We start from the raw sequence: 25,057 nt of genomic DNA on the forward strand, positions 1-25,057 counted from the left end.
CCACACTCTATGAAATAACGCTGCTAACATTCAACTGATAAAAGGGGCAGTTTCCCTTGGGTAAAGTGTCAAGCAGGATTAAATATATATAATAAACAAGCACCATGAGGAAGCCGCCCTGTTGGGTTAGGTCTGTGTTCCAATGTCCGTCGTGTACCCTTCCTTGTGCAAGCTGATCACACGGTTTTGTCTGACTTCAAAGCACAAGGTCACAAGACAAACATTGTTACATTGTCATGAATGATTTACCTACAGCACAACTCCTAATACGGAACGATCCTTCTTTATTGCTGAAACGGGTTTCCTCTCCTTTTCCTTGCACAACCGACCTTCGGTCCCAGCCCCCAACCCTTTGGACCTCAGCTCTAACACGAGAGAGGACAGGACGTCGCTAACGCGTTCACAACCGCACCGTCTTGCACGTGAAGCTGATGTGGGGAAGGTGACGGTCGGAGCGGAAGGGATACCTGACTGGTTTGCTCCCGACATCAGCTAGACCTCACAAGCTACCCTGCAGTCGTGGGTTGTCATCAGTATCCCACCCGAAACCCCCTTCCCCTTACACAAAGTGGGTGTGTGTAGGACAGGGTCTTTTTCCTGTGCGTGGTGGGGTTTTCTCCCCCCTTGGGAAGCAGAAGACTGTAGGAATGTGTATCTGAAGCGTGTAGAGAAATAGTCACACATGGCAATGAAGTCAAACGGTATTTTAAAAATCAAATAATTTGTGGAGATGGAAGGATGCACCTCACATGCAGACAAATTGAAAAGAAATGAGACTTAAAATTTTTAAAAAACAATTAGCCTTGGATCTCGGAAGTCAAACAAAACTCTCTTTTAGCAAAGGGCTTACTGCTGGCGCATACAGCAAAGGCAGGTGAAGACATCGCCTACAACGTAATGAAAAGAGACTCTAAAGTTTGCCCAGCAACGATCTTGGTCATGCATTTCTAGCAACGAGAGCCACGGCAGGGTCATGGTGGGGCAGTTACGGCATCAATCCCGCCCGGGCAGCGGACACCTCTTCTTGGCTGGACACAGATGGCCCAATCGGATCGAGGAGTGTACGGAGGAGACGTGGAAACTGGAAGGTGTGTGGGGCGGCCGCAGCAGCGAGAGACGGAAATCAGACACGTGTTATCCACAGGTGGGAAGTGAAGGCAGCTGGGAGGCTCTCTCGCTCCAGCCGGTGGCTCTGTGGGGAGTCCTGGGGCCGCTCCTGCGGGTCCCCTGCGGGTCCCGCTCTCGCCAGGCTGGGGAGCCCGGAGCGCTGGCCAGGGTGACGGTCTCCACGGGAGTCTTTTCCCTTAAAGCTGTTCTGGACAGTCTGTCCACTCCACACAGCGGCCGTCGGAGGGGAATCCGCACGACCCGGCACAAACGACCACAGAAGAGCATTCCTTTCCATACCAAGGACCGGAATGGGGGACGCTAACAAAAATGATAAGAACAAGGAATTCCTGCAGCTAAGAGGACAGCGCTCCTTGCCACCTGCCTTCCCTAATGCCTGCTCAGCGCAGTGGGCACGCGCCGGCGCCGACCGTCCCTCGTTGCCCCGCAGCCAAGGGAACATAGTGCACATGTAGCCTCACATTCCTTCCCCATCTCGGAGATGGTGATAATTTCACTTGCTGGTCTCTGGTTCTAGAAGAAACATTTAGACCGGGCACCGGCGATCTGGGACTGCTCACATCACAAAGTGGGTGTGAGAGAATCTGTCTTTATCTACAGTACAGTGGAGGGGACACCATGCAAGTGACAGGTTCTGCATTTTAAACTTTAAAATCTCCTTTGTTCATTAGTGAATTTATATTTCATATATATATATTTGTTGTGATACTATCCACGCAAGATAATACAACACTTTTTTTATATTAGCAAACATTACAAGACTTTAATGTTCTTGAATGTTTTTTCTTTTATACTTCTAAAGAGATCAAAATAAATTAAACGTTTTGTACATAATTACATATGAAGAAGTTAACTTATTTTATCTTTTTAGTTTAGTACAAAGATATCTGCAAGATAGTTGCCGAAATACACCTTATTTATAATTTCTTCTCATTCTATGCTAACTTCAAAGGCCGTATGTCAGCCTTTGTTTCTCCAGCACGTTTCTGACAAAGAAAGCTGCTAAACTCTAATTGGAAGGTGCTATTTGGAAGGTTTTCTCGTACCTCAACAAACTTCCCTAAAAGGATGAGATCTAGCAATGGCTTAAATTAGTAACAAGATCCATGTCATTAAGATTTCATGACACATTAAACAGAGAAAACAATTCTTTGTCACACTACATAAATTGTTTAAAAGAACCCATCTGGAGGGCAGAATATTTTTTTAATTGCTATTTTGGCTTTAACAAAATACCACATTTACGAAGAAAGCACTTCTTATCCAATAATTAAAAAAAAAAGTTTTTGAAATGGGTTTTTCCAACAAACTGAAGGCAGTAATCCAAAGTCCTTCTGAGCAAACTTCAGTGGTAAATTCACATTTCACATTTCACCCCCATGCCAATCGGGACCGCTGTGGAAACTCTCACCGCCGCGAGAACAGAGGCTCCGTTCCGGTGAATGTTGCCCTCGTGTCTGCAAACTTTAGTGACACTGAGAAAAACGTTTACTTTCCTAGAAAAGTCTACGGGAGCCAGAGACAAGACTACATGTTGTAGGCCACATAGATGGGGTCCAGCTGGTCTGCCAAAAACCCATCTCGCAGGTGCATGCGCTGCTTCTCCCCCCGGGAGTTGATGGGGATGACGCCTATGTCCACCACGACCACGACCCCCACCACCAGGTAATGCTCCTCCAGGACCACGTTGGTCACCAAGGGGACGAGGTCCAAGGCTTCCTGCTCTGACCCGTCCAGCTCGACCACCACCACCAACAAATTTGTCCAAGTGAACACGGCGCTGGAAGAGAGAAAAAATCATCACTATACCGAGGGACTTTTGTTTAACAATTTTGTTTTCTCTTCAACAAGTACTATCTGGTTCTTTCCTGATCTGCCCGCACAGTGCTGGTCGGTGAGCCTGGGGCCTCCAGCTCACTAAGCTGCTGCGTGGTCCTGTCGCTAGCGCACTCTCAGGGTGCACACGGCATCCGGACCCGGCCTCCCCTGCCCTCTGCTCCCAGCTGTCGCTGGTGCCCACGCGCTGGAAGGGCACCGCACGGCGGCCACCCTGTGAGCACGAGATCCCTGCGGTGCCGCCTGGGTCCTGCCCTTGGCCTTGGTCAGCTGGGCTGGCAGAGGCTGGATGGCATCGGGGCCTTTGGGGCTAGTCCTGACCTCCCTTGCGCCACAGCAGTGGAGGGATGTGGACGTGGAGGGAGGAGGAGACACGTGCGGAGCCACCCGCTCTGTGCCTGGCTGACCGTGGGTCCCAGTCAGAGGGGACAAGCCGGCGGTCTGCTGCACACACGGGGCAGACACGGGCTACTGCCGGAAGGACTGTGTCTGGAATGAGTGCCACGAGCAAGCGGTGACCCATGTGAGGAGAAGGCCCTCCAGAGCCGCGGGGATTCATCCACAAGCATTTTATGTGGGATCTTTCAGAGAGTTGCCTGGAGCATCTGCTCTGGCCAATCCGTGGAAGCCGAAGCTTGGTGCTTTATACACTAAGCCACCTGCACTTTATAAGGTCGGTCTTTAAACAGGGGTGGTTAGGGGCCTGGACAGACTGAGGTCAGCAGAGGAGTGGGTCAGAGGGTCCTGGGCGCAGGGGGAGGTGGTGGGCGGGCTCCAAGGCCCACAGCATCCTCCCGCCAGTCACACAGAAGGGGCTGTGGGGGAGCAAGGAGTCGGGAAACTCACTCCTGTAACCACAGGGTACGTCTGCTCAGAAAACACAAAGGCGCATCTTGTTTAGTATGAGCAACGTACCCATAACGTGAAAGGGAAATACCGGAGACTGTGTTCACCAGGTGACTCTGCTTCTGGAGTCACTGTGACGAGCATGTGCCTAGGCCAACAGCTCTGCCACGGTCTGAGTTGTGCCGTGACAGGTTCTTTAGAACGCTATAGTAATCGCTCTGCAAAGCCCATGTGTGGGCCCCACGGGCTCTGTGATGTCACAGATTAGCCGCCTGGGTAAAATCTTATGGCAGCATTTGACACGGATGACACAATATGAGGCACGGAGTTGGATTTCTGTTTTTGATGGAGAGGGTTTGCTGGGAAGATCTGGGCTGGACGAGCATCACTTCCTCAGGGCCACTGATGTCCGAGGAAGGGGAAGGGAAAGGGACAGATTTGGTCGGCTGGACAACGCCACTGTGACAATAGCCACGTTGAGTGACGTGAGTGTCTGCCTTCTGGCTTGGTGCCGGGTTGGAGGAACACAGGCGGGGCGAGGAGAGGGCAGAGGGAGGTTTCCAACCCATTAGAGCCCAGCAGAAGCTGATAATCGGTGCTTACGTGAGCACAGGTGAGTGTGAGGCCCCGTGGCAGGTGGCAACAGCAGCGCTTACAACAAATCCCCACGAGGTGCCACAGGACCCCCTGCCACAGACCTTTAAGGTCGAAACGGCATTTGCAACCAGATGGAAAGTGCTTGAGAGAAGCAGTACAAATGACTCTAAGTTATTTTCTTAAAAATACAGACATGGAAGGCTGTCATCAGTACGCATGGCTAGTTATGGGGTAATCAAAGCAGCCCTGTGCCACATCTGGGTGTCCTGGCTCCTGTCCACCCTCGAGCGGCCGGGCAGCTTCAACAGCTCTGGGGGGAGGACGGATGCAGCCGAGTCGGGAGCACAGGGCCGAGCATGGGGACGCAAACTCTCCTGCAACCATCGGCTCCCAGGTGCAGTGACCGGTCCTGGGCCTGCCTGCGCCCGGAGAGCTGCTCCCGAGGGATTCTGGAAGGTGCCTGCCTGGGGGTCCCTGCCTGGACTTGGGGAGCAGCTGCCTCAGGTCTCTGCTGCTTTGGGACCAAGCGTACCAGCAAGTTGACCTCTCGTGCTGTGGGGCCCCCTCGCTCTCCCAGCGTGCCTCCTGGCCCCAGGGCGGCACCCATCTGGCCAGCCGCGAGGGGTGACAACCCCGGGTCCCTGTGGGCCCTCGTCTGTGCCAGCACCGCTTGCTGCAAGTCTTCCCTCCAACCCTTGAGCTTCCCTGTGTGACTCGGTCGCTGCCACCTCCCTGCCCTCCCTTCCCTCCCGCGCCCAGAGGCCATGCACCACAAGGCAGGACAGGCCTGGCGGGCCTCACTCTTCTGAGGCGGGGCCGTTACGGTGCCAGCGCCCCTCCCGACGGCCAAGGCCCGGGTCACAGCGGAGGCTCCCCTGCACGGGGCTATCCCCACGCCCGCTCACCATTCCGTGACGCTCTTGTGGGCTCTGATGACCGAGGTCTCAATGTCTATTGGGTGGTACCTCATCCCGCGCAGCTCCATCGCTTCGTCTAGGGCGCCCACCACGTACAGGGCGTCGTGGCGCTCTGTGTGGGAAACAGAGAGAGCATGAACCTCACCACAACGGTGCTCACGCCGCTTGTTAGCAACAAAGATTCAAACTCTAGAGTGACTGAAGCCAGGAGAGGCTGGTGGGCGCGGGCAGGTGGGTGCAGGCAGATGGGTGCAGGCAAGTGGGTGCGGGCTGCTGGGTGCGAGCTGCTGGGTCCTTTGTTCGGGGCGCTGTGCAGCCCGGGGCTGCGGGAAATGGCCGGAGGGGGACGCAGCCGCCCGCAGCACCCCTGCCCACGGCGGCGCGCGGGGGAGAGAGCTTCCCGGGCCCGGGCGCCCTCCCGGAGCGCAGGCTGGGGCGCAGCACGGCCCGCGCCACCCCGTCGCCTCTGACGTCACGCGAGCTCCCACCTCCAGGGGAAGGACGGGCTGAGAAGGTTCGCGAACGGCCGCCCCGGACGCCGCCCGACCCCCGGAGTGCAGGCCCGTCGGGGACAGGCACGGACGCCGCCCGACCCAGGGCGCGGGCGGCGGGCACAGCTCCTGGCTGGCTCCTGGCCGCGTCCTGGGCTCTCCCGCCTCGGGGCCCGAGGGGTGAGGAACCTGCTGCAGCGCGGCCCCGCCCGCAGAACCGCCTCCCCCCCCCCCCAGGGCCTGGGTCGCCAGGATCCGCGGGAGTCCCCGAGAGCACCCCGAGAGCACCCCCGGGAGCCCACGGTTTCCCCACGTCGTACACGTGAGACCACGTCTAGGGCAACGCGGCCAGGCTCCCGCAGCTCCCGCGGCAGGTGTCAGGAGCCTCCCCGGAGCTGAGCCCCACCTCCCGGGCTCCAGCTCTCCTGTCGCCCTGGCCCCTCGTGGGGAGAGGTGCCCCAGCTCCGCCCCGAGCGCCCTGCTGCCTCCCTTTCCTCCCGGAGGCAGGCGCGAGGCGCGAGGTGCGGAGCGAGGTGCGGAGCGGGGTGCGGAGCGGGGTGCGGAGCGGGGTGCGGGGCGGGGCACGCGGGGCGGGGGACGGGGGTCCGGCCTTGGGGCGCGCGGCCCCCTGGGAACGCGGAGCGGCGGCACCTGGCGTCAGCTTGCGGGACTCACACCGTCCTCCCCGCGCCGCGCTGCGCTGCGCGGGGCCGCTGTGCAGCAGCAGGTGCAGGTGCAGGTGCAGCAGCAGGTGCAGGTGCAGCAGCAGGAGCACCACTGGGTCCCGACTCCGCCCCCGCGCGCGCGTCCACAGGCGCACACACGCACGCTCGTGTCTAGTCCCGCCCCCTCACACACGCTCACGCCCCCTGCCCACCGGCCCTCCCGCTGCCAGGAGCCCCGCGCCCCGCCCCCCTCCGGGCCCCGCCCCCCGCCCCCTCCCCCCGCCCCGCCCACCTCCGTTGGCGTCCGTGAGCTCCGTCCTCCGCAGGAAGCCCAGGTAGCCCGTCCGCGCCCACACGGTCTGCGTGTCTCCGAAACTCAACCTGGAGCTGAAGTGGTCTGACTGCAGGGACTCGTCTCCGTAGATGGTGAAGTAGCCGCTGGCGTTGTGGGCGCTGTGGACCCAGATCTGCCCGGGAAGCCGCGGGGCGGTGAGGCCGCGGGAGGGGCCGGGGGCCAGGGGCCGCCCCCCCGCCCCCCCGCGGCACTTAGAGCAGCCGACTTGCGCTAGCTTGCTCGGACTTACTCAAATACAACAATTGTTTCTAAAAAGCAATTTGGAAAAATGTTTAGAAGCTTTACAGCCTGTTTTCCCCTTTCGCACGGTTTGCCTACTTCCAGGGAGGCCGGCGCCTGCGCGGCTCGACCGTCGGGGCCCCTGACTCTCGGTGGTCCTGGCCTCTGGGTCCTGCGTCCCCGGGGGCTGGCGGCTCGGGGCGGTCGGCTGCGGATCCTCGCTCCCCGCCCCCGCCCCCATCCCTGCTCCGGCTCGCGAAGGATCCGCAGAACGGAAAACCCAGCACACACCCGGACGGCCGGGCGGGAAAGGCCCATAACCGCAGACACGGGGATTCGAGACCCTGAGTGTGTGACACTGGGGCAAGCGGGGAAGGAGGATTCGTGGACCGGAAGCGGTGGCCGTGCGGGCCGAGCCACGGGGGAAGCCCAGAGGAGCGACTCCGGGACACCCCGAGTCTGCAAGCCCAGGGGGAACGGGGCCAGCTCTTCCAAGCTACACGGCATTCACAGTGAAGACGTCTGCACTTGGCTGTTTTCATTATTTACACTGAAAAACGGGCAAGTTCCTGAAGTGAGAGACCATCTGCCTCGCCAGAGTCCCCATGGCCCCGGGCACCGCGGGCACACGCGGCCACTGCACCGATCCTGGTGGAATGAACCAAACCCTAGAGCAGAGAGCGAAGCGCCGCCCCGTGCCCTCGAACATCTGGTCTCATTAGGACATGCCCGCTCAGAAAACGAGCACGCTGGGTGGTGGCGCCCGGCTGGAGCCCGCAGAGAGCCCAGCGCTGGAGGACCCTGGCCGGGTGCTGGCACCGCCGTCCTCCCCGAGCTCACACCGGCCACTGCACGCCAAGGAAATTCTTACCTAGGACCTGTACGGGATTCTATCACCTGGGTTCTGATCGTTACATGCAGCTGGGATCCCCATGAAGGATCAGGCAACAGCCCGGGAAGGAAGGGGGGGCGGCAAGCCGCGGCCACGGCACAGCACGGCCATGTGTTCACCGGGTGTGACACACGCGGCTGCTCTCCGGCTCTGGGGCTGGCGGCCGGCTGTGCATTTTAGCTGCACGAGGGCGGCCTTAACTGTATCATGTGAGGTCATGGAACAATCCACGTAGCCTCTGCCCCCCCCCCACGGGCACCGGGTTGGGGCTGTGTGTGTGGGGCGGTGGGGTCTGTGATGAGCAGTCAGCCGAGAGCAGGTGTGCACGCAGCGGGGGGGGGGGCAGAGGAGCCCACAGCTGGTGTGTCAGCACCTGTCTGGATGTCCTCTGTGGGGGGGGGGCGGGGGACATGGGGGGGGCAGTGGGATGAGGATGTGTCTCCTCCAGCCACACACAGCCAGCAGCAGAGGGCGGCGCAGGGGGCGGCCAGGCGGCTCTCTCCTCCCAAGTATGAAGTACGAACAAGCCAAAGGGTCAACGCCCCACTGACTTTCCCACACCTGCCGTTTCCTAGGCTGCTTGCTCAGCTCACCGGCCCCTTAGGGTCCCAGATGGGGTCGCACCTGCTCCCGAGCCCCACAGCTCATGGGGACATGCTTTGAGAGGGGCGCAGGAGTGGGCTACTGGTGTCTCCAGGACAGGAAGTGTGGTCTAGGGGCTCCACTTCTGAGGACACCCCCTACTCCCCTCATGGGCAGCACCCCACATTTCACCCAGGTGGATGCTCCACATCTAGCTTCTCCGTGGGGGGCACCCCATCACTCCCTTCACTCAGGGGTGCCCCGTCACTCCCCTCTCCCAGGGGGCACCCGGTCAGTCCCCTCTCCTGGGGGGCGCCCTGTCACTCACCTCTCCCAGGTGGGAGTCACCCAGGGGTCCTTTTGTTTCTGGGTTGGCAATTATGATCCGAACCCCTGGAAGTATCTATGTGGAAAGAATGTTGTGGTCAGTGGACAAACTTGCTCCACACCCGTCCACCCGATCCTGCCCTCACGCCATATGCCTTTCTTTCCTAAAATTGTTTAGGAGGTAGTATGGCTTTAAATCAAAATTACACACAGCACAGCATGACGGAACTACGATGTGACACGCTGCATCTTCTTGTAATTACTACGGTGATAGAGCTCATGTTGACATGATCCCAAAATGAGGGATGTGAATGAAAACAGGATAAATAACATAACTCAGCTTGATGCTTACAAAATAGGAATTTTCAGATATTTGTATTAATTTTCCAATCACGTTTAACACTGCCTGAATACGACATGTTCAGGTGGAAGGAAGGCAGTGAATTAAGTAAGGAAATCACGGATCACATTTCCAGAGCTGTGCGTGCACTCAGGGCTAAGGTGTGCGTGGCAGGGGGACGTGGCGGGAGCAAGGGAGGGCTGGTGGTCCTGGCCTGCAGCGTGTCCTCCAACTCGGAGGCCTGTCCAGCTCCCCTCTCCTCCCAGAAACGCCCTCCAGGTTCCCCACACACCAGGGTCTTTTATTATCGTGTTCACAGCAACATCTCCTTAGTGGATGTTTGCTTGGAAACATTCTGAACGTCACCAACAGCACATGCACATGTGGTGGCAAAAGCTGGTACTGCAAATTTAGGACACAGCTCATGTCGGTTCTGCTAATCGGATGTCATGGGGTTGAGATTTGGCAAAAAACTGCTGGTAGGAACTCCTGGGCTGTCCCTGGAGTCTGAAGCGTGACGTGCTGGCTCTGGTCGCTGCGTCTCACCAACAGCTGGTGTCCTGCCATCAGATGGGTACCAACCTGGTACCAAGAACACTGGCTGTTGCTCATGGAGACACACGTGATAAAAGGTCCAGAGGAGCATCACGTCCAGTGGAGGACAAAGAGGACAACCGGAGCCAAACTCAGGGAGAGGAGCCTCCGCTGAGGTGTGAATCCACGTCCTGCCCCCCTAACTTGGGTAAAGCCTGACCTCGGCGCACTTTGTCCCTGATCACCCTCCTCTTCGTCTGCTGTCCCGGCAGCCGGTACCTGGGCTTTTAGTGAAGCCCGCAGACATGAGAACCGCTGTGTTTCCAACCTTCCTTTCGGCCGGTTTGACCGTGGGCCCCAATTCTGGCCAGCGGTACTGAGTGTGTCTAAGGCAGCTTTGGAGCTGTCCCTGAGGTCTGCACCTGTAATTGCCTCTTCCTGCGTCTCCTGCTGCTGGGATGCGGGAGTGATGGCCAGAGCTGGAACAGCCACCTCTGACCTGGAGGCAGCCTTGGGGGTGGAATCCGTGCACAGCGCAACACAGCAGGGCCCCTGGGGTGTTTGGGAATACTTTAATGTGAAAGAAAAAATCTAACCTGTTTCAAACACTGTTTTGAGTTTCTGTACTCGTGCCAAATCTCATCCTGATATATTATTACACTTGAGAAAACTTTTTGGATAAAATATACATTTCTTAAAAAGTCAAAGCCCACATGCAGAGATGGAGCCTTATGCAGAAATATAGCTTTCTTCCCTCAATACCTACTTTTCCCGATTCCATCAGGGGCAAGCTGTGAGGAGAGCCTCTTTCCACCAAGCGGACCCTGCAACACAAAAGAGAAGGTACGACTCAGGTGGGTTTTCCAGCCCATGGTGTCCTTCCTCTGTCTTCAGCGCCTGGTCAACGCCGGGCTGGGCAGTTGCTGGGGATGTTACATCTGCTGGTGAACACTGTCCAACCCATAGACATTTAGAAGTCAAAGAAAAGGGGGTCCAGCAGCAGGGAGCAGCTATGCTCCGTCAGGGAGATGGAGACACGCGTCAGGCCGCAGGCACAGAGGCAACATCCACTCAGCCTGCACAGCACCGGGGAAGCGACTCCGTGTCCGGAGTCACCAGACCTCCACTCAGCACTTGCAGAGGCCAGGAGGGAGGCCCGGGGTGGAGGTCTGGAGCGCTCGCAGCTCGCAGGCCTGGGGCTGTGGCAGCAGGGAATCCACCTCCCGGCCTGGGTGTATCTGAGGCCCAAGAGACCCCGTCTCAGCCAATTCAGACGGCAAACCTTTCAGAAAAGACTTTTTTCCGTTAAGAAATATTTTCCGTTAGGAAAAATACTTAATGGTGATTTAATCTTAAGAACCGCGGATGGGGGCCCCAGGGGGGCTCAGCGCCTGCCTTCAGCCCAGGGCGTGATCCCGGGGTCCTGGGATCGAGTCCACATCGGGCTCCCCGCATGGAACCTGCTGCTCCCTCTGCCCCTCCCCCTGCTTTCTGTCAAATAAATAAATACAATCTTAAAAAAAGACAAAAAAGAACCGCAGATGACACTGGTGTGGTCACAACCAGAGCTGACTAAATCCTTCCCAGCTGTCTCAAACGCCTGGTTTTGCGTCTCTGCCGAACTGCCACCAGGCTGTGAGGCTGTCCCTTCATCTAAAAGGCAGTTTTTATTTAAAGAGAATGAAGCATGAGAAAGGGCTAGGACAGTACGGAGGGGGGAGTCAGGGACGCCAGGGGCCATGTTTCGAGCCTGTGGAGAGGTGAAGCTCAGCACGCCCGAGCCTCCCTCTGCACGATCGCAGCGGTCCTCCTGCCGAGGAGCAAGTGCTCCAAAGATGGAAGGGGCAGGGGAGAGGCGCAGCGGGCACCGGAGGGCGGCTCTGGGCACGGGAATGGAGGCCCGGGGTGAACCTGGGGGTGAAGGCAGGAACAGGGCCGACGCCTGGTCTTCAGCAGCCCTGGGGATGGAACCAGATGTGCAAGAACTTTCTACTCCAAGTTTGGACTGGACGGTCAGTAACTGCGAGGATCCCTGGGGCGGCCGTGGGGAAGACCTCGGTGCCGACGGCAGGAGATGAGGCTCGTCAGGAAAACAGCCCAGATTTGAGTGGCACAGGGCTGGTCTAGGACACGCCCGAGGCTTCGTGGTGTTGACCTCCGCGGATAAAGTGCCGGGTGTGTGGCACAGAATTGTGCGGTGAGGCCTCTGAGGACCAGTGGGCTGGACGGACGGCTCCCGTGGCCCCTACCTCATCGCCGCACACGTTCTGCACATTCAGACATGCGGTGCGCGAGTGAGCACTGCTGTAGCCGCGCGGCTGGGAGGCGGACCGTGAGCTTGTCCCAACAGCGGCTCCGTGGACACACCTGTGGCCGGCGCCTGCCTGAGCTTCTGGATGTTGGCAGTTTGCTAGAGACGGTCAAAGCCGGGGCCACGAGGCCAATGCGGGTGGCCTGGTCCTGCAGGAAACCTGATGGGTCCTGGGGGCAAATGCCACAGGAAACGGCCCTTCATCCCAGAAACTTGACCCCCAGAGGGTCAAGTGGAGAAAACTGAACCAAAGCCTCCTTGAAGAAACAGGCAAAGCTGTCTCCTGAAAGAGCTGGGGTACGCGGCACATGCAGGACTGTGCACACGTGGAAGTGACACGGCGTGCGCGGGGAGGGCAGCACGGAGGTGGAAGGCCCCGCTCGGCCTCTGACCTTCCCAGGCTGGGCCCCATCAGGGCGGGAGGCCCTGACCGCCAAGGTGCCCCTGTCCTGGCCTAAGAGGCTGCGGCGGGGGACTGCACACCCCCGGTGCAGCTGGCATGGGCCCCTGCCAGAGGGCGGGCTCAGAAGCGGTGGAAGCGGTCCTGTCCTCCAAGGGCACAGAGGTGGCGTCAGGACGCAGGTAACGCGGCGCACGCAGGGGCCGATGAACCCTGTGGGCCCGGGACCTGGATCTTCCGCCCTGTGTCTGGCTCCCTTGGGGCCACGGCCACCCAGCTGGCTCCAGGGGCAGCAAGACCCCTTCCCGGGCCCTTGCTCCGCTCACCCTCTGACCTCACTGCGCAGCTGGCTGCCAGGGCCCTGCCCGGCTCGGATGCCTCGAAACTCAAGCACAAACCCGGGACATCCGAAAACATGTTTTTCCACCGAGGTTGCTGCCTACACTTCAAGTGTTTTTGCTAGAAAATAGGAGACACAGGAGATCCCTGGGGGGCTCAGTGGTTGGAGCGCCTGCCTTCGGCTCAGGGTGTGACCCCGGAGTCCCGGGATTGAGTCGTGCATTGGAGTCCCTCCGTGGAGCCTGCGTCTCTCTCTCTCCCTCTTTCTCTCTCATGAATAAATAAAATCTTAAAAAAAAAAAAAAGAAAAAAGAAACAGCAAGGAAGAATGGAAGTGTGGAAGTGTGACTCCTCCTCTGACCCCTACCCCGCGCTCTGTCCTGGGCCCAACCTCGCCAGCTGCCAGGTGACGCCTGGGGCTGCAGACACGGGGTCGTGGCAGGAAGAGGCCCGTCTGTAAAGGGTCCCGGCCTCGCGGGACAGGCTCTCGCCCGGGGTAGAGGAGTGAGGAGCGCCTTCCCTCCTGGGCCACGCCGGCTTGCCGATGTCCCCCGACACAGCTGGCCACCTCCCACTGGTGCACCATGTGCTCCAGGGATGGCATGTGCCACAGATGCCACCAGGAGCCGACACTCAGGATCATGGATCACAAACCCAATGCAGGAGCGTCCTGGAGAGACCTGGCCACCCCATGGGTGCCCGTGGCCTGGACGGGGGGGCACCACTGGCACCTTGGCCCCCACTAGCCGCTCTGCTACAGTAGATGCAGCGCCGGCGCCACCGTCAGTAGAGGAGACAGGACTCCGAGTGGTCGCCGTGTAAAGGGGCGGCCCTGTGTGTCACGGATGCGCCTCTACAACCCGGCGGGTCTTTCACTTAAACGTCTGAACGGCATCTTCTTCCGATATAGTCTGATGCATCTGAAGGACTGAATGCAATGCAGTAAGCGCATCTGCATACGTTTCTGAAGTTCCAGAAGACAGAGCGGAAATCCCTAGAGATGGGGGTGGTCGCTGCTGCAGGCGCCGCACTGCCATCTCCTCCGCGCCCCGTGTCCTGTGCGCCTGGCGAAGTGCGTCAGGCGGTGGGGAGAGGCCCGAGGAAAGCCGACACATAGGGACATCACGGTCACATCCCGAGCAGGCGCAGAGCCACAGATGGCACTAAGCCCTGCTGCTGGTGAGGGAGGTGCCCCCGTCGTAGCTGCGGGTGACACGCGGGCAGCCCCCAAAGCCTGCAGTGGCCAGTGTCCTGGGAGCCCCAAACCAGGAGCCCCAAATCCAAAACGAGCAGGCAGAACAGGGGAGCGAGCTCACCTACCACCACCCCGTCCAAGGAAACGCCCTGGAACACTACTGGCTTCAGGTGCCCTTGCCCCAACATCTGCCCTCCGGATCCCGAGGAGTGGGTTTTCTCGCCTTTCCTCGGGTGGGAAGGAGCCCGCGGTCCTTTTCTTCCTGTTGCGTCCAGGGGCCACTGGGCCGCGGCTGTGGGCCGGGCCCCGCGAACCCCTGCCTTCAGACCTCCGGGCTTTCTCCCGTAACCGACAGCATTACTCTGAGGACGGCTTCAGATTCTCGAGCCCTGACAGCGCGGCGCGGGCGCGTCAGGACACCGACACGGGCCGTGGGGTGGGAGGGCCGCTGCCGCAGCCACGGGCTAAGTCAGCACTCTCATCTCTAGTCCGTCCTTTGTCTCACGTCCTCGGCTTCTGGGGAGGCCCCTCTGGGTCCCTGGGGAGCTGGGCGGCGGCCTGACAGCCTCGATGGGACGGGCGAGTTGCTCCGTGGGCTGGAGTCCGGGGACCTGGAGCACTGGGTGAAGCCCTTCTGGTCCCGTCCCGTCCAGGGCATGTGCTCCACAGACGCCTCCCTCCTGCTGCCTGGGCGGCCTCACACCCCAGCCACGTGGGCCTGTGACAGGGACACGAGCTGCGGGCGGCAACGTCCTGCGGGGGGACACACGGCTGGAGTTGGCAGGGCCCTGCGGAGCGTCCCCGGGGCGTCCCGCAGTCTGCTCCGTGCCAGCGGTCCTCACGACGCTCTCGCCCTCCCACTCCGAGCCATGTGTGGACTTGATACGTCCCGCACATCATTCCTCCGAAAGTTTCCCTGAAGGTCGTGTCAACATCGCAGGAGATTCACAAGAACGGAGAGTACGAAGAACACGTTTACCTTCCGTCAGATGCACCTGCTAATGTCTTGCTCCGTCCACCTCCTCGCCTGTGTGGGGTCCTGCTCACACGCTCCGAGGGCCAGCGGGATGGCATACGTCCTGCCCCCTCAGTCCTCCACACGCTCGGGGCACGGCGACACCGGGCGGCCCAGCGCCGGCCCGGCCGCTTCATCCGTGCTCCTCCTCCACTTGTCCACTGCCCCGACGACAGCCTGACCGCTTCCCCCTCACGTCCCGCCCACTGAGCACCAGGGTTTGCACTCGGTTGTCACGTCTCTTTAGCTTCTAATGAGGAACATCTCCAAACCTCTTCTGTCTTTATGAAATCATTATTTAAAAAAAAAAATACATCCCCTGCCTTTTAAAAATACCACCAAGGGGTGCCGGGTGCTCAGTCGGTTAGCGTCTGACTCTTGACCTCAGCCCAGGTCTTGATCTCAGGGCCATGAGTTCAAACCCCACATTGGGCTCCAAGCCTACCACGGAGCCTACTTGAAAAATAATAATTAAAATTATAATACCATTTAAAATCATTAAACAAAAGGGATCAAAAACAATGTAAAAGTTGAAAGTACAAAAACGTTATGAGAAAATATAGGAAAAAAGCTTCACAACCTCAAATTTGATTAAAAAATAGAATCTCAGCTCAGCAGCAAAAGACAGATCAACTGGACCACACCAAAATTAAAGACTGTGCCAGGAATGAAGTCAACATATGAAAAAGCAATTCATGGGATGGAAGAAAACATCTGGAAGTCAAACATCCAAGAAGGGCCTAATATCCAGAACACAGAACACCCACCACTCTAAAAACAATTTGATTAAAAATGGGCAAAAGGCTTGACTAGACATTTCTTTGTAAGAGGCCGATAAGCACGTGAGCAGACGCTCGGTATCAGCAGTCATCAAGGAAACGCCAATCCAGCACGGTGAGAACCGCCTCAGCCCCGCTAGGACGGCTGCTACCAGGGAATGGAAACGAGTGTCGGTGAAGATGTGGAGACAGGAGCCTCGCGCCCGGGTGCAGCCGCCCTAGACGCCGTACAGGGGGTCCTCAAGGTCAACATGGGACGAGCATACGGCCCAGTCGCCGCATGTCTGGGTGCGCACGCCTCGAGACTCTGAAAGCAGATCCGGAGGAGAGCGCTGGGTGCCATCCACAGCAGCATCGTTCATGGCAGCAGAGGTGGGCGCAGCCCAAGCAGAACGCGGCCCACCCCTGCAGCCCGACACGCTACGACGTGCACGAACCCGGAAGGGGATGGGCTCAAACAGTTGTGAGCCCTGGTGGACCCGTGAGCTGGGCCTGGCCATTCGGAGGCTCCTCCCGGCCCCCGTCCTTGGAATGTGGTGTAGATGTGCTGGAGCTCGCCTGGGCCCTGTGTACGACAGCCTGGTGGGTGGTGCAGGGCCCCGCTCTCTGCTCCCACCCAAGACAAGCCCCGTACCTAAGTTCCCTTTGCTCGTGGCCGCCGCCGCCCGCCTCCTTCCCGGGGACAGCCCTGGCGCGCACGCCCACAGAACTCTGCTCAGGAGAACAAGCCGGGCGCAAAAGGCAGGCGCCATACGGCCCACTTAGGCACCTGGGGCCGTCAGGGCCACAAGGGCGGGAAGGAGGCTGGGGGCCGGGGCACTAGTTTTGCTGGGGACAGAGTTTTGGTTCGCGGGGATGGTGGCGGGGCAGCCGCCCCACGGTGGATGGACCTAACGCGCCCGAAGATGCTAAGAGGGTGACTACGTCACACACGTTTACTCAGTTAGGACCTCATCACTTAGACATTATCTTGGGGCGCTCTAGTACTTCCTCAGGGCTGATCGGAAGGGCTGAGGGCAACGCACGGCCCTCCTGGGGATGCCGCCCGGAGGCCCATCGGTCAGTTCGTGCCCTGAGGTTGGCTTCTGAGCTTGTCGGTTCTTTGTCCCTCCCGAGGAACATTCCAGCACATGGTACTGCCCGCCGGCACTGTCCAGTAAGGAGGCAGGGCAGGCGGCGTGGGGAGGTCACGGACCATGCAGGAATCCCAGGGAGGCAGGGGCACGCCGCCATCTCGTGGCACCTGCCACACAGCCAGCCCCGAGCTCCGTCCCTGTGGCCCCGTGCTGCCCCCGCTCTCCAAGGGAAGTTCACTTAAGCAGAGAGGCTTCCCTCCAGGGAAGAACCTTCCAGGGTCGAGAACCTAGGACTTGTTTCTTTTAAAGCAGCTTTCACTTCCTGATGACAGATGGGCCTGCACAGGGCCCCACGGGAAACACTGAGCTGGCTGCCCTCGGTCTCGTGGGGGAGACACACTAATATCCTAGAAGCAAAAGGCATTCCCGGTGCGGGGGAGACTTTGTTCACGCACCAGGACACGGAGGTCCTCCTCTTACTGCCTACCCACAATCCTGGCCACTCAATTAAGATTCGCAGTGTGCCTGTGTGAAACCACAGACCGAGGAGGGACCAGAGCCCAGGTGATGACGGAGCGCGTGCCCTGCTGAGGGGCCGAGTGGCCTTTCTCTGCGCGGCTGGTGTCACGGAGCAGGTGCAGGAGGGACGGGCGCTCCGGCCGGGGTGGGGGGCCCGCCGGACCCCTGCTCCTTCGGAGGCCTGAGGCCCGCCGCCACACGACAGGGGCCCTCACAGCCGCCCCGGGAGGGCTCATGGCTCCTGAAGGACCGACCGTATGAGGCGGCAACTTGCAGGGCGAGGCGCCCCCAGGAGACCAGGGGGATGGGAAGCCAGTCCTGGTACGTCCAAGAAAACCCAGCACTTCTGACGTGGTGGCTGTGAGGACACAACGGACGTCTGGGTCTAGGGTTGGGGGGCCGGGACGAGCAAAGAGCAATCCAGGACGCTTGGTTAAATATGATTTTCAGATCAACAGCACTTTTGAAGCGTATGCCTCCCCATGCATATTTGGAACATACTTGTTCTAGAAAGAGGATTCCTCCTGGATCTGAAATTCAAGCGTAACTGGGTTTCCTATCGTTTACCTGCCGCTCCAATTTAGAGGATTTGGTAAAGGGCTTTGGGGTAAGATTTAGTGAACAAGCCAGTGGCACAAAAACTATCCAAGTCAATACGTTATGTTTTAATTATTTAAATTTGATCTTTACTGAAAAAAGACCACAGAACAATTTCTCAGAGGAACCTAAGATGTTGTAGAAAAAGAAGGAACATTTCGTCAAAACTCAACCAACTCTGGAACTGTGGAATGGATTCAGAAACATCACCGAATGGTTCAGAACCAGGTGGGGGTGGGCGGGGGGCGAGGGCGAGGTGTGAGGTGGCACCGCCTGGATGGGCACCCGCACGTGGCTCTCCCGACAGGACGGCAGGTGTCAGAACGAGGTGCGGAGATCCGAGCTAGCAGCGGGCTCTCTAAGGGATGCCGGCCGGGAGAACGCTCAGAGACGTGGGGGGAGGCGCTCGCCCGTCCCGAGGTCCTGGCCGCAGGGCTGGGCCCCGCGCTGCCCCCACCTGCCCAGGGCCACCTTGGCCGCAGCTAGGGGGCTGCCCGCCCAGACCAGCTCGGGGTGCCCATGGCCACGTTACGCTGGGCTGGGTGCTGAAGACAAGAACCACAGAGAAGGGAACCAACCGTGTCTTCATGGAAGCCGCCAGCTGCGGGGAAGAGTCTGGCTCGCAGGGAAGACAAGGCGGGAACTCACCCATTACCACGAGAGACACTTCACAAATGTCAACTCTTCCCTCTTGCTCAGTTTTCTCTGTCGGTGAAGTCGGGTTTTCAGGACCCTCCTCAGGACCTGCCCCTGCGGCCCTGATCTCAACCCGGAGTGCAGAGCCACGACCACGTCGGCCAGACGGTGTGTTAGAAGACGGTGTGTTAGAAGACGGTGGGCGCGTCTGAGGACAGCCAGCAGCAGATGTAGGGGGCAGCAAACACTGAGGCGGGCAAGCGAGTCCCTAACTGCCGACAGAATGCACGTGTCTAGAGGAGTGACACATTGTTTATGTGCACTGACCTACACGGTCATCGCTCGGCTCACGGGACCGAGCCCAGGAGGGGCGGGTCCCACACCGCGTCCGACATCAGGAACTGCTCACGCTCACGCCAGGCGCCGACCACGAGCTGGGTCCCCTTCCCCTGGTCGGCCTGCCCCCAGGCCCCTCCTGCCGTGGACGAGATCACAGGCCTACGCACGCATGTCCGCCCGTCCCTCGGGGTCTGGGCACCACGGACCAGGAACTGACGGACTCCCCGTGTTTTCCCGAGACTTGGGGCCTCAGGTGAGGAGTACGGGAAGCTTTATGCTAGCGTTTGTCTGTACAATTCAACTCCTCTTTTAACGCTGAAAACGTTCTTTCTTTCCTACCTTAAGTCTGCAAAAACCAAGTGCTTAAGGAAAGACCCAACTGGAAGTGGCTGAGAGACCGTGAATTCACCCTACGTGGACATATCAGAAAGAGGATTTTAAAAACTAACGGTCACTTTCAGGCCGTCAACCCTCTCCGGGTCAATTAGGTCCTGGCCAAGGTGTCCCGGGGCTCCTGGTGGACAGGCTACACGAACCTGAGAGTGACCAACGTGCCTGAGTCTCAGTGCGTCTCAAGTCAGGACCATAGCCCTGTCTTTATTTTACACGAATGGTGAGAAATGGAGAGACAGCCAACACCTACAGCTCTCCTGTTGCAGCTGCATCCTCGCGGGACCGAGCACCAGGCCAGCCCCTGCCCCCGGGTCACCCCGGCAGCCAGCGCAGGATGGACAGCCTCCATACTCCCGCCCTCACCGGCCGAGGGCAGCGTCACCAAGCCCATTCTGAGCACAGGGACACCGGGGCCACAGAGCCCACCCAGACCTGAACTCTGATCAGCCGCGTCCCACAGCCCGTCCGTCGCGTGAGACGCAGCGAACATGCTTCTGGCTCCGTGGTGGTAAAGGGCCGAGGGGAGGCTGGAGAGTTCCAGCTGGATGAGGTTCGCTCTGGGGAACACGCCAGGACGGTGCTGAACTGCCCTGGGCTTGAAAGCACGAGGAGCCACAGACTGGGATGCCGTGGATGCCGGACAGGCCCCGGAGTGTGACTCCTGGCAGGAGCTGCAGCCTTGGGACGCGGGCGCCTAACGGGGGAGAGTGGCGGTACCAGGGAGGCTTCTGCTCCATGAAAGGGGTGAGCAGCCTCTCAGCCAGCGGCACAGCCTGGCCGGCCCGGAGCTCAGCTGCAGGTGCTGGAGAGCTGGTGGTGCAGGAGCCGCCAAGGGTATGGGGGTCAGGCTCCGGGGATGCGGGGGGTCGGACTCTGGGCATGGGGGGGTCGGGCTCTGGGGACACAGAGGTCGGGCTCTGGGGATGGGGGCTCCAGGGATGTGGGGGGTCGGGCTCTGGGGATGGGGGCTCCAGAAACATGGGGGGTCAGGCTCTGGGGATGGGGATGGGGGGTCAGGCTCCCGGCAGCTGCGGCTCTGGGAACAGACCACACTACGAGGGGCCAAGGAGGCAAGCCCAGCACAAACTTGCGGGGTCTCAGGCCTCCCTCAGCTCCCAGCCACACGGGCCCCCGACCTCAGGAGGCTCTGCTGCTGAAGACCTCAGAAGCGCTGGTCAAAGAAATTTTACGAAGTTGTGCCTGCGATTTCTGTTCTGCTCCAGGAGTGAAAACCCTTGGTCCCCTAAGCCAGACACCATCGAGACTCTGGGGCACTTGTGATACAGAGTGAGACTAACTGTTCTCTGACGGCCACTCGTGCAGTAAGCTGTCCGTCCTCTGCCAGAGGGTCGCATCTCTACACGACTGGTCCCAGGGTTGCCCCCTGCGTGTTTTGGGGCCAGGCCACACACAATTGTGTGAATGTTACTCAAACGGATTCTTGGGGGCGCTACTGCTCACCTTCCAAAGTTTTAAAATGTATAATGTTATTTCTAATAACTTGTAGAGAGTAAAGTGGCTTCATTCTAAACCCTAAAAGTTACATTTAGAAAGGTCTGTGCTCCTGGTCAAGTTACTGTGACTCTTCAAAGCAAGTTTCCAAATCGTGGATACGATCCTGCTGGACTTTGTGGCAGGGGAGCGGGCACGGTGTGGTGGGTGCATGCTAGGCTGTGCCCTTGGCCTCCTGGACCAGTAGGGTCTAGAACAAGGGCCACAGAGGCCAGGCAGGCTCCAATGGGACAGGGTTGGGCGAACGCGGCACACACCCCTGGGGCTCGGCACACTGGCTCTTGGATCGTTGGTGTGGGGCTGTCCCATGTGCCAGAGGGCATTTTCAGCTGCACCCCTGGCCTCCATCCCTGGGACATCAGCCATACTACTACTCCCTGAATCGTGCAAATCAGAGGTGGCCCGATGTCCACGGGGCCCGAGAGCCCTGCTGGGAACGGGTGCTGGCGCGTGCACAGCCCGCCGGCGCCCTCCTCGGCCTCCCCGCCCCAGCTCACGTGCAGGATTGTCATCTAGGGACCCGCTCAGGCAACCCACTCAGCCGGGCGAGTTCCCCGTCCACCGGCTATGACCACGAGCTCCTTTCTTCCCTTTGTCGTCAGTAGGCGAGCAAAGGAGGAGACACAGTGTGCGGCCATCGCAGTGCGTCCGCGGGGCACCTGCTAGTAACGTTTGGGAGACACCGGCACAGGTGGCCCCCACCTGCCCCGTCACATAACCAAGGCATGGGCACCCCTGTCGTTCCCAGACAGTAACATCTACTCAGCAGGGAACCTCGGGGCTTTTGGCAGGTCCTCCTGGACGGGGCAGACAGTCCTTGACAGGTTCTCATCTTGCTTCCGTCTCCACCTCCTTCCCCCACTTGAGAAAACTTACAAATGCTCACCTTTCGTTCTTGCTCAAGGCTGCTTGGGAAGCTGCAACAGAAGGTAACTTCACTCGTGTTTTAATTTTTCACGGGAACACCTTTACACAACATTTCAATTCACGTAAAGGAATGTGGGTGGCGTGCCAGTTGCTTTATAAGGTGCGGCACGGTGCCAGCTACAGTGGCAGGGAAAGAACCGCCGGCTTCCGGCCCAACCGGTAGAGGAGAGACTCCGGCCACCCCAGCCAGTCGGCGTCAAAGCGCAGAGTGAACCGCCCCACTGGGAACCAAACACAGGTGCAGACATGTCACGGTTCAAGCCAACTGGTGTTGCTCTCCACCTTGCCGGCAGGCGGCACCCACCGAAGCCCGGATGCCCTGCTCCGTCCCTCGCGAGGCGGCCCCAGCACGCTGGGCAACCAACCAACCAACCCACAAGTGCATCATACCTGTCATGTCTCAGAGCTCTCATATCAACATAGACGGTGGTTGGGTCAGGTCCCGAGGTCCCCTGCAAGCAAGGACACAGCGCGGTTAACTCAAGTTTGTGCGGGAGGCACCTGGCTCTGTGCTTCCTACTCATTAGGGAGGATTTCTTTGGCAAAAATCTCAAACTGAACAGAACTAAAAAGCACTAAACCCACATCTGTCTCCAAGAAACGTGTTCGTGTCCAGTTTGGAAACCTCGGTTCTAAAAAAAAAAAAAGGAAACCTTGGTTCTGAAAGGAGCATCTACTGGGAGCATGCTGGGCTTTCACGGGGCTCGACCGCCAATCCCGTTTACACAAGTGAGAGAGAAGAGGCGTGCCACACGCCATGCCCAGGTGCCCGCGGGCAGGCTGAGGAGGATGGAGGCACGGCTGGCCGAGAGGGTCCCACCACGGGCGTCCCAGGAGGCCAGTTTTCAGAGACGCTTCTAGCTCCGCTTGCGCCTTGGCTTCCCTCCAGCCGAGGGAGGTAGATTTTGCCTGTGACACAGTTTATCAACAGTACACAGCCAGGGGCACGCGTGGCCGAGCTGTGTCACACGGGGTCCACGTGCTGGTCCTGGCGCCAAAGATCCCCTCAGAACATGCTGGGGTGACTTCTGACCCCGTGGGAGCTACGCGATAGAAGTTACGTTCCACACCAAACGTCTATCTCTGCGTCTCGGGAAGGCCGTGTGAAGCCATGGGCAGAAAAACACGGCGCCCAAGTGAAACTCCAAAAATAGAGCCCCTCACGGAAAATTCGGAGAATACGCGGAGATTCTCTAGGAGACAGCATTCACCCTGCACCTCCGAAGAGTGAGATGAAGATGCCTCGCCACAGCGTCTGCCCCCAACACTGCCGCTGCCGGGCTCTCCCCTCGGGGACACACCAGCACCCCCGTCAGCCCCCATGCGGAGCGGATGCCCCATGGGACCCCAAGAACCACCTCCCAGCCTCGCTGCTCAGCGCAGCAGCCTTCAGATGGGCGCTGGGGGGCCGAGGGCCGGCGTCCTAGGCAACGCAAACGCAGGGCTGCAGGAGGCCGATGGAAAAGTCCGAAAACACACCACCTAACATGGGAAGTGAAGTCACACAGACCAGGCCCCAAGGTGGCAGAGAAACGCCGACCTGCCAGGCACCACCGACACAGCTGTCGCACGCGGGTGCCAGGCCTGCAGCGCGGCCCCAGCAGCTGCCCAGCTCCGCACCAGCTCCGGGCCGCGGGCCGCCGTGGGGCAGGACACAGGGACCTCTCTACCTGCTCCTGGAGCCTGAGCGCCTAGGGCAGCCAGCTGCACGGACCTGCAGGGACCCAATCACCACGGGAGGAGGAGAGACGGGGGAGGGAGACAAGGCGAGAGGCAGAACAAAGAAGGATCAAGGACAAAGTCACACGTGGAAATCACCGCAGTCGCTCTACCATTAGAGGCTAAAAAAACCAAACAAATCCTGGATGTTGACACCACGGCCCAGGGGCGAGTGTGCCGATGGGTGACCATGGACCTGTGGCCTCGGGAAACCTCCCCACACACAGGACGGTGGCAGGAGCAGACGTTTAGTGGCCACACGTTCAGATCCTTTCCTTTGTGAGGGAGGTGGGAGGGTGACTCGTGCCCAATCGCAGACTGCTCCCCACGGCAACGCAAGTGCGTCAGACGGCACGGCGTCCACGTGGACTGCTCTGACAAAGCAGGACTTTCTCCTCCCTCTCATTCTCAGTGCTGCGGTTCCTTCTCCAGCTCACTTCGGGACAGGGCACAGAGGATACGCACCCCACCCCACACAGTGTGACTGGCCACGTCACACGAAGGCCTCTGCTGGACGGCGGCTCTGGGTAGGGATTCCGGGCAGTCCGAGGTTGTTCTCCGTGGGTTTTCACTGCTCACGGTCGACGGTCATTGGATGTCTGTGTGACAACCCTGGGTGAGCTTGCATGCCCCGCACCTGAGCCACAGCGTCCACCTCTGCTCCTCGAGGGAATGGACAGGACAAGGGGCCCAAGGACGTTCCAAGCTCCAGGGAATCAAGCACTGAGCTTGCACATGGTCACGGTCAGCTCTCTGAAGAGGGATGTCCCTTCTCCCCCTGAGCACCTGCCCTGCGTCACCCCACGCACTTGCAGGGATGTTCCCCACCCTCCCAGGCACCTGCCCCATGTCACCCCCCACACCTGCAGGGATGTTCCCCCGAGGACCTGCCCTGCATCAGCCCCACAGGGACGCTTCTTTCCAATGTGCTGTCATCCTCCATGGTCTGGGTGCCAGGTCCACCCCTTCTAAATTTCCTACGTGGCAGAAACGTCAGGAAGCACCGGGCGTCAGTCTCGTGAGGCCACGTGTCCCCCTAGGTGAGTGCAGGGTCTATTCCCCGGAAGCGCAGACACACAGGAAGCTGTCCAGGCGCACTGCAGTCGGAGGGTCCCTGGGGCGCACGCCCCCCACCCTGTGCTCATCCCAGGCACCCCGCAGAGATGACCGCAACAAGATCCAGCGGCCTCCAACGGGCCCTCCTGGCTTGGGGACACACAGAAGCCAGACTGCGGGAGGGACAGGCTCAGGACCTCCACTGCACCTGCCCAGACTGAATGACTCCTTGGATCCCAAATGCTACCTGGGACAAAATACGCCTGCGTTTTTTCTAAGTTAATGTAACTCCAGGTGCTGTATCCTAGAGAACAGTAGGGATGACTAGGATCAGCCTCCCACCCGCGGGGGCGCCGAGGAGACATGTCAGCCCCTGCAGCGGAGCCGGGCTGCTGCAGCTGGAAGCGGTACACCAAGAACGCGGCCGAGCGGGCAGCCTGGGGGGCCCAGCGGTTCAGCTGCCTTCAGCCCGGGGCCTGGTCCCGGAGGCCCGGGATTGAGTCCTGCATCGGGCT

At 59.4% G+C, this 25,057-nt stretch overlaps 1 protein-coding gene across 3 annotated transcripts in view; it reads right to left on the minus strand.

The window, feature by feature from the left end:
* Positions 1 to 2,315: 2,315 nt before the first annotated feature.
* DIP2C (disco interacting protein 2 homolog C) overlaps positions 2,316 to 25,057 on the minus strand; it is a 250,527-nt gene continuing 227,785 nt past the window's right edge. For 2 of the 3 annotated variants that reach the window (XM_055331973.1, XM_055331972.1), the window contains 6 exons: positions 22,158 to 22,219; positions 10,496 to 10,553; positions 8,857 to 8,931; positions 6,773 to 6,947; positions 5,313 to 5,436; positions 2,316 to 2,908 (listed from right to left, as the gene is read on the minus strand). In XM_055331973.1, coding sequence (XP_055187948.1) covers positions 2,656 to 2,908; positions 5,313 to 5,436; positions 6,773 to 6,947; positions 8,857 to 8,931; positions 10,496 to 10,553; positions 22,158 to 22,219 — 747 coding nt within the window. In that variant the 3' untranslated portion in view covers positions 2,316 to 2,655. Of the gene's footprint in view, positions 2,909 to 5,312; positions 5,437 to 6,772; positions 6,948 to 8,856; positions 8,932 to 10,495; positions 10,554 to 21,211; positions 21,989 to 22,157; positions 22,220 to 25,057 lie in introns of those variants that run through there. The other variant, XM_055331974.1, reaches the window with a different exon arrangement.

Source organism: Nyctereutes procyonoides, unplaced genomic scaffold, assembly GCF_905146905.1.
Source record: "Nyctereutes procyonoides isolate TBG_1078 unplaced genomic scaffold, NYPRO_anot_genome, whole genome shotgun sequence".
NCBI lineage: Eukaryota > Metazoa > Chordata > Mammalia > Carnivora > Canidae > Nyctereutes > Nyctereutes procyonoides.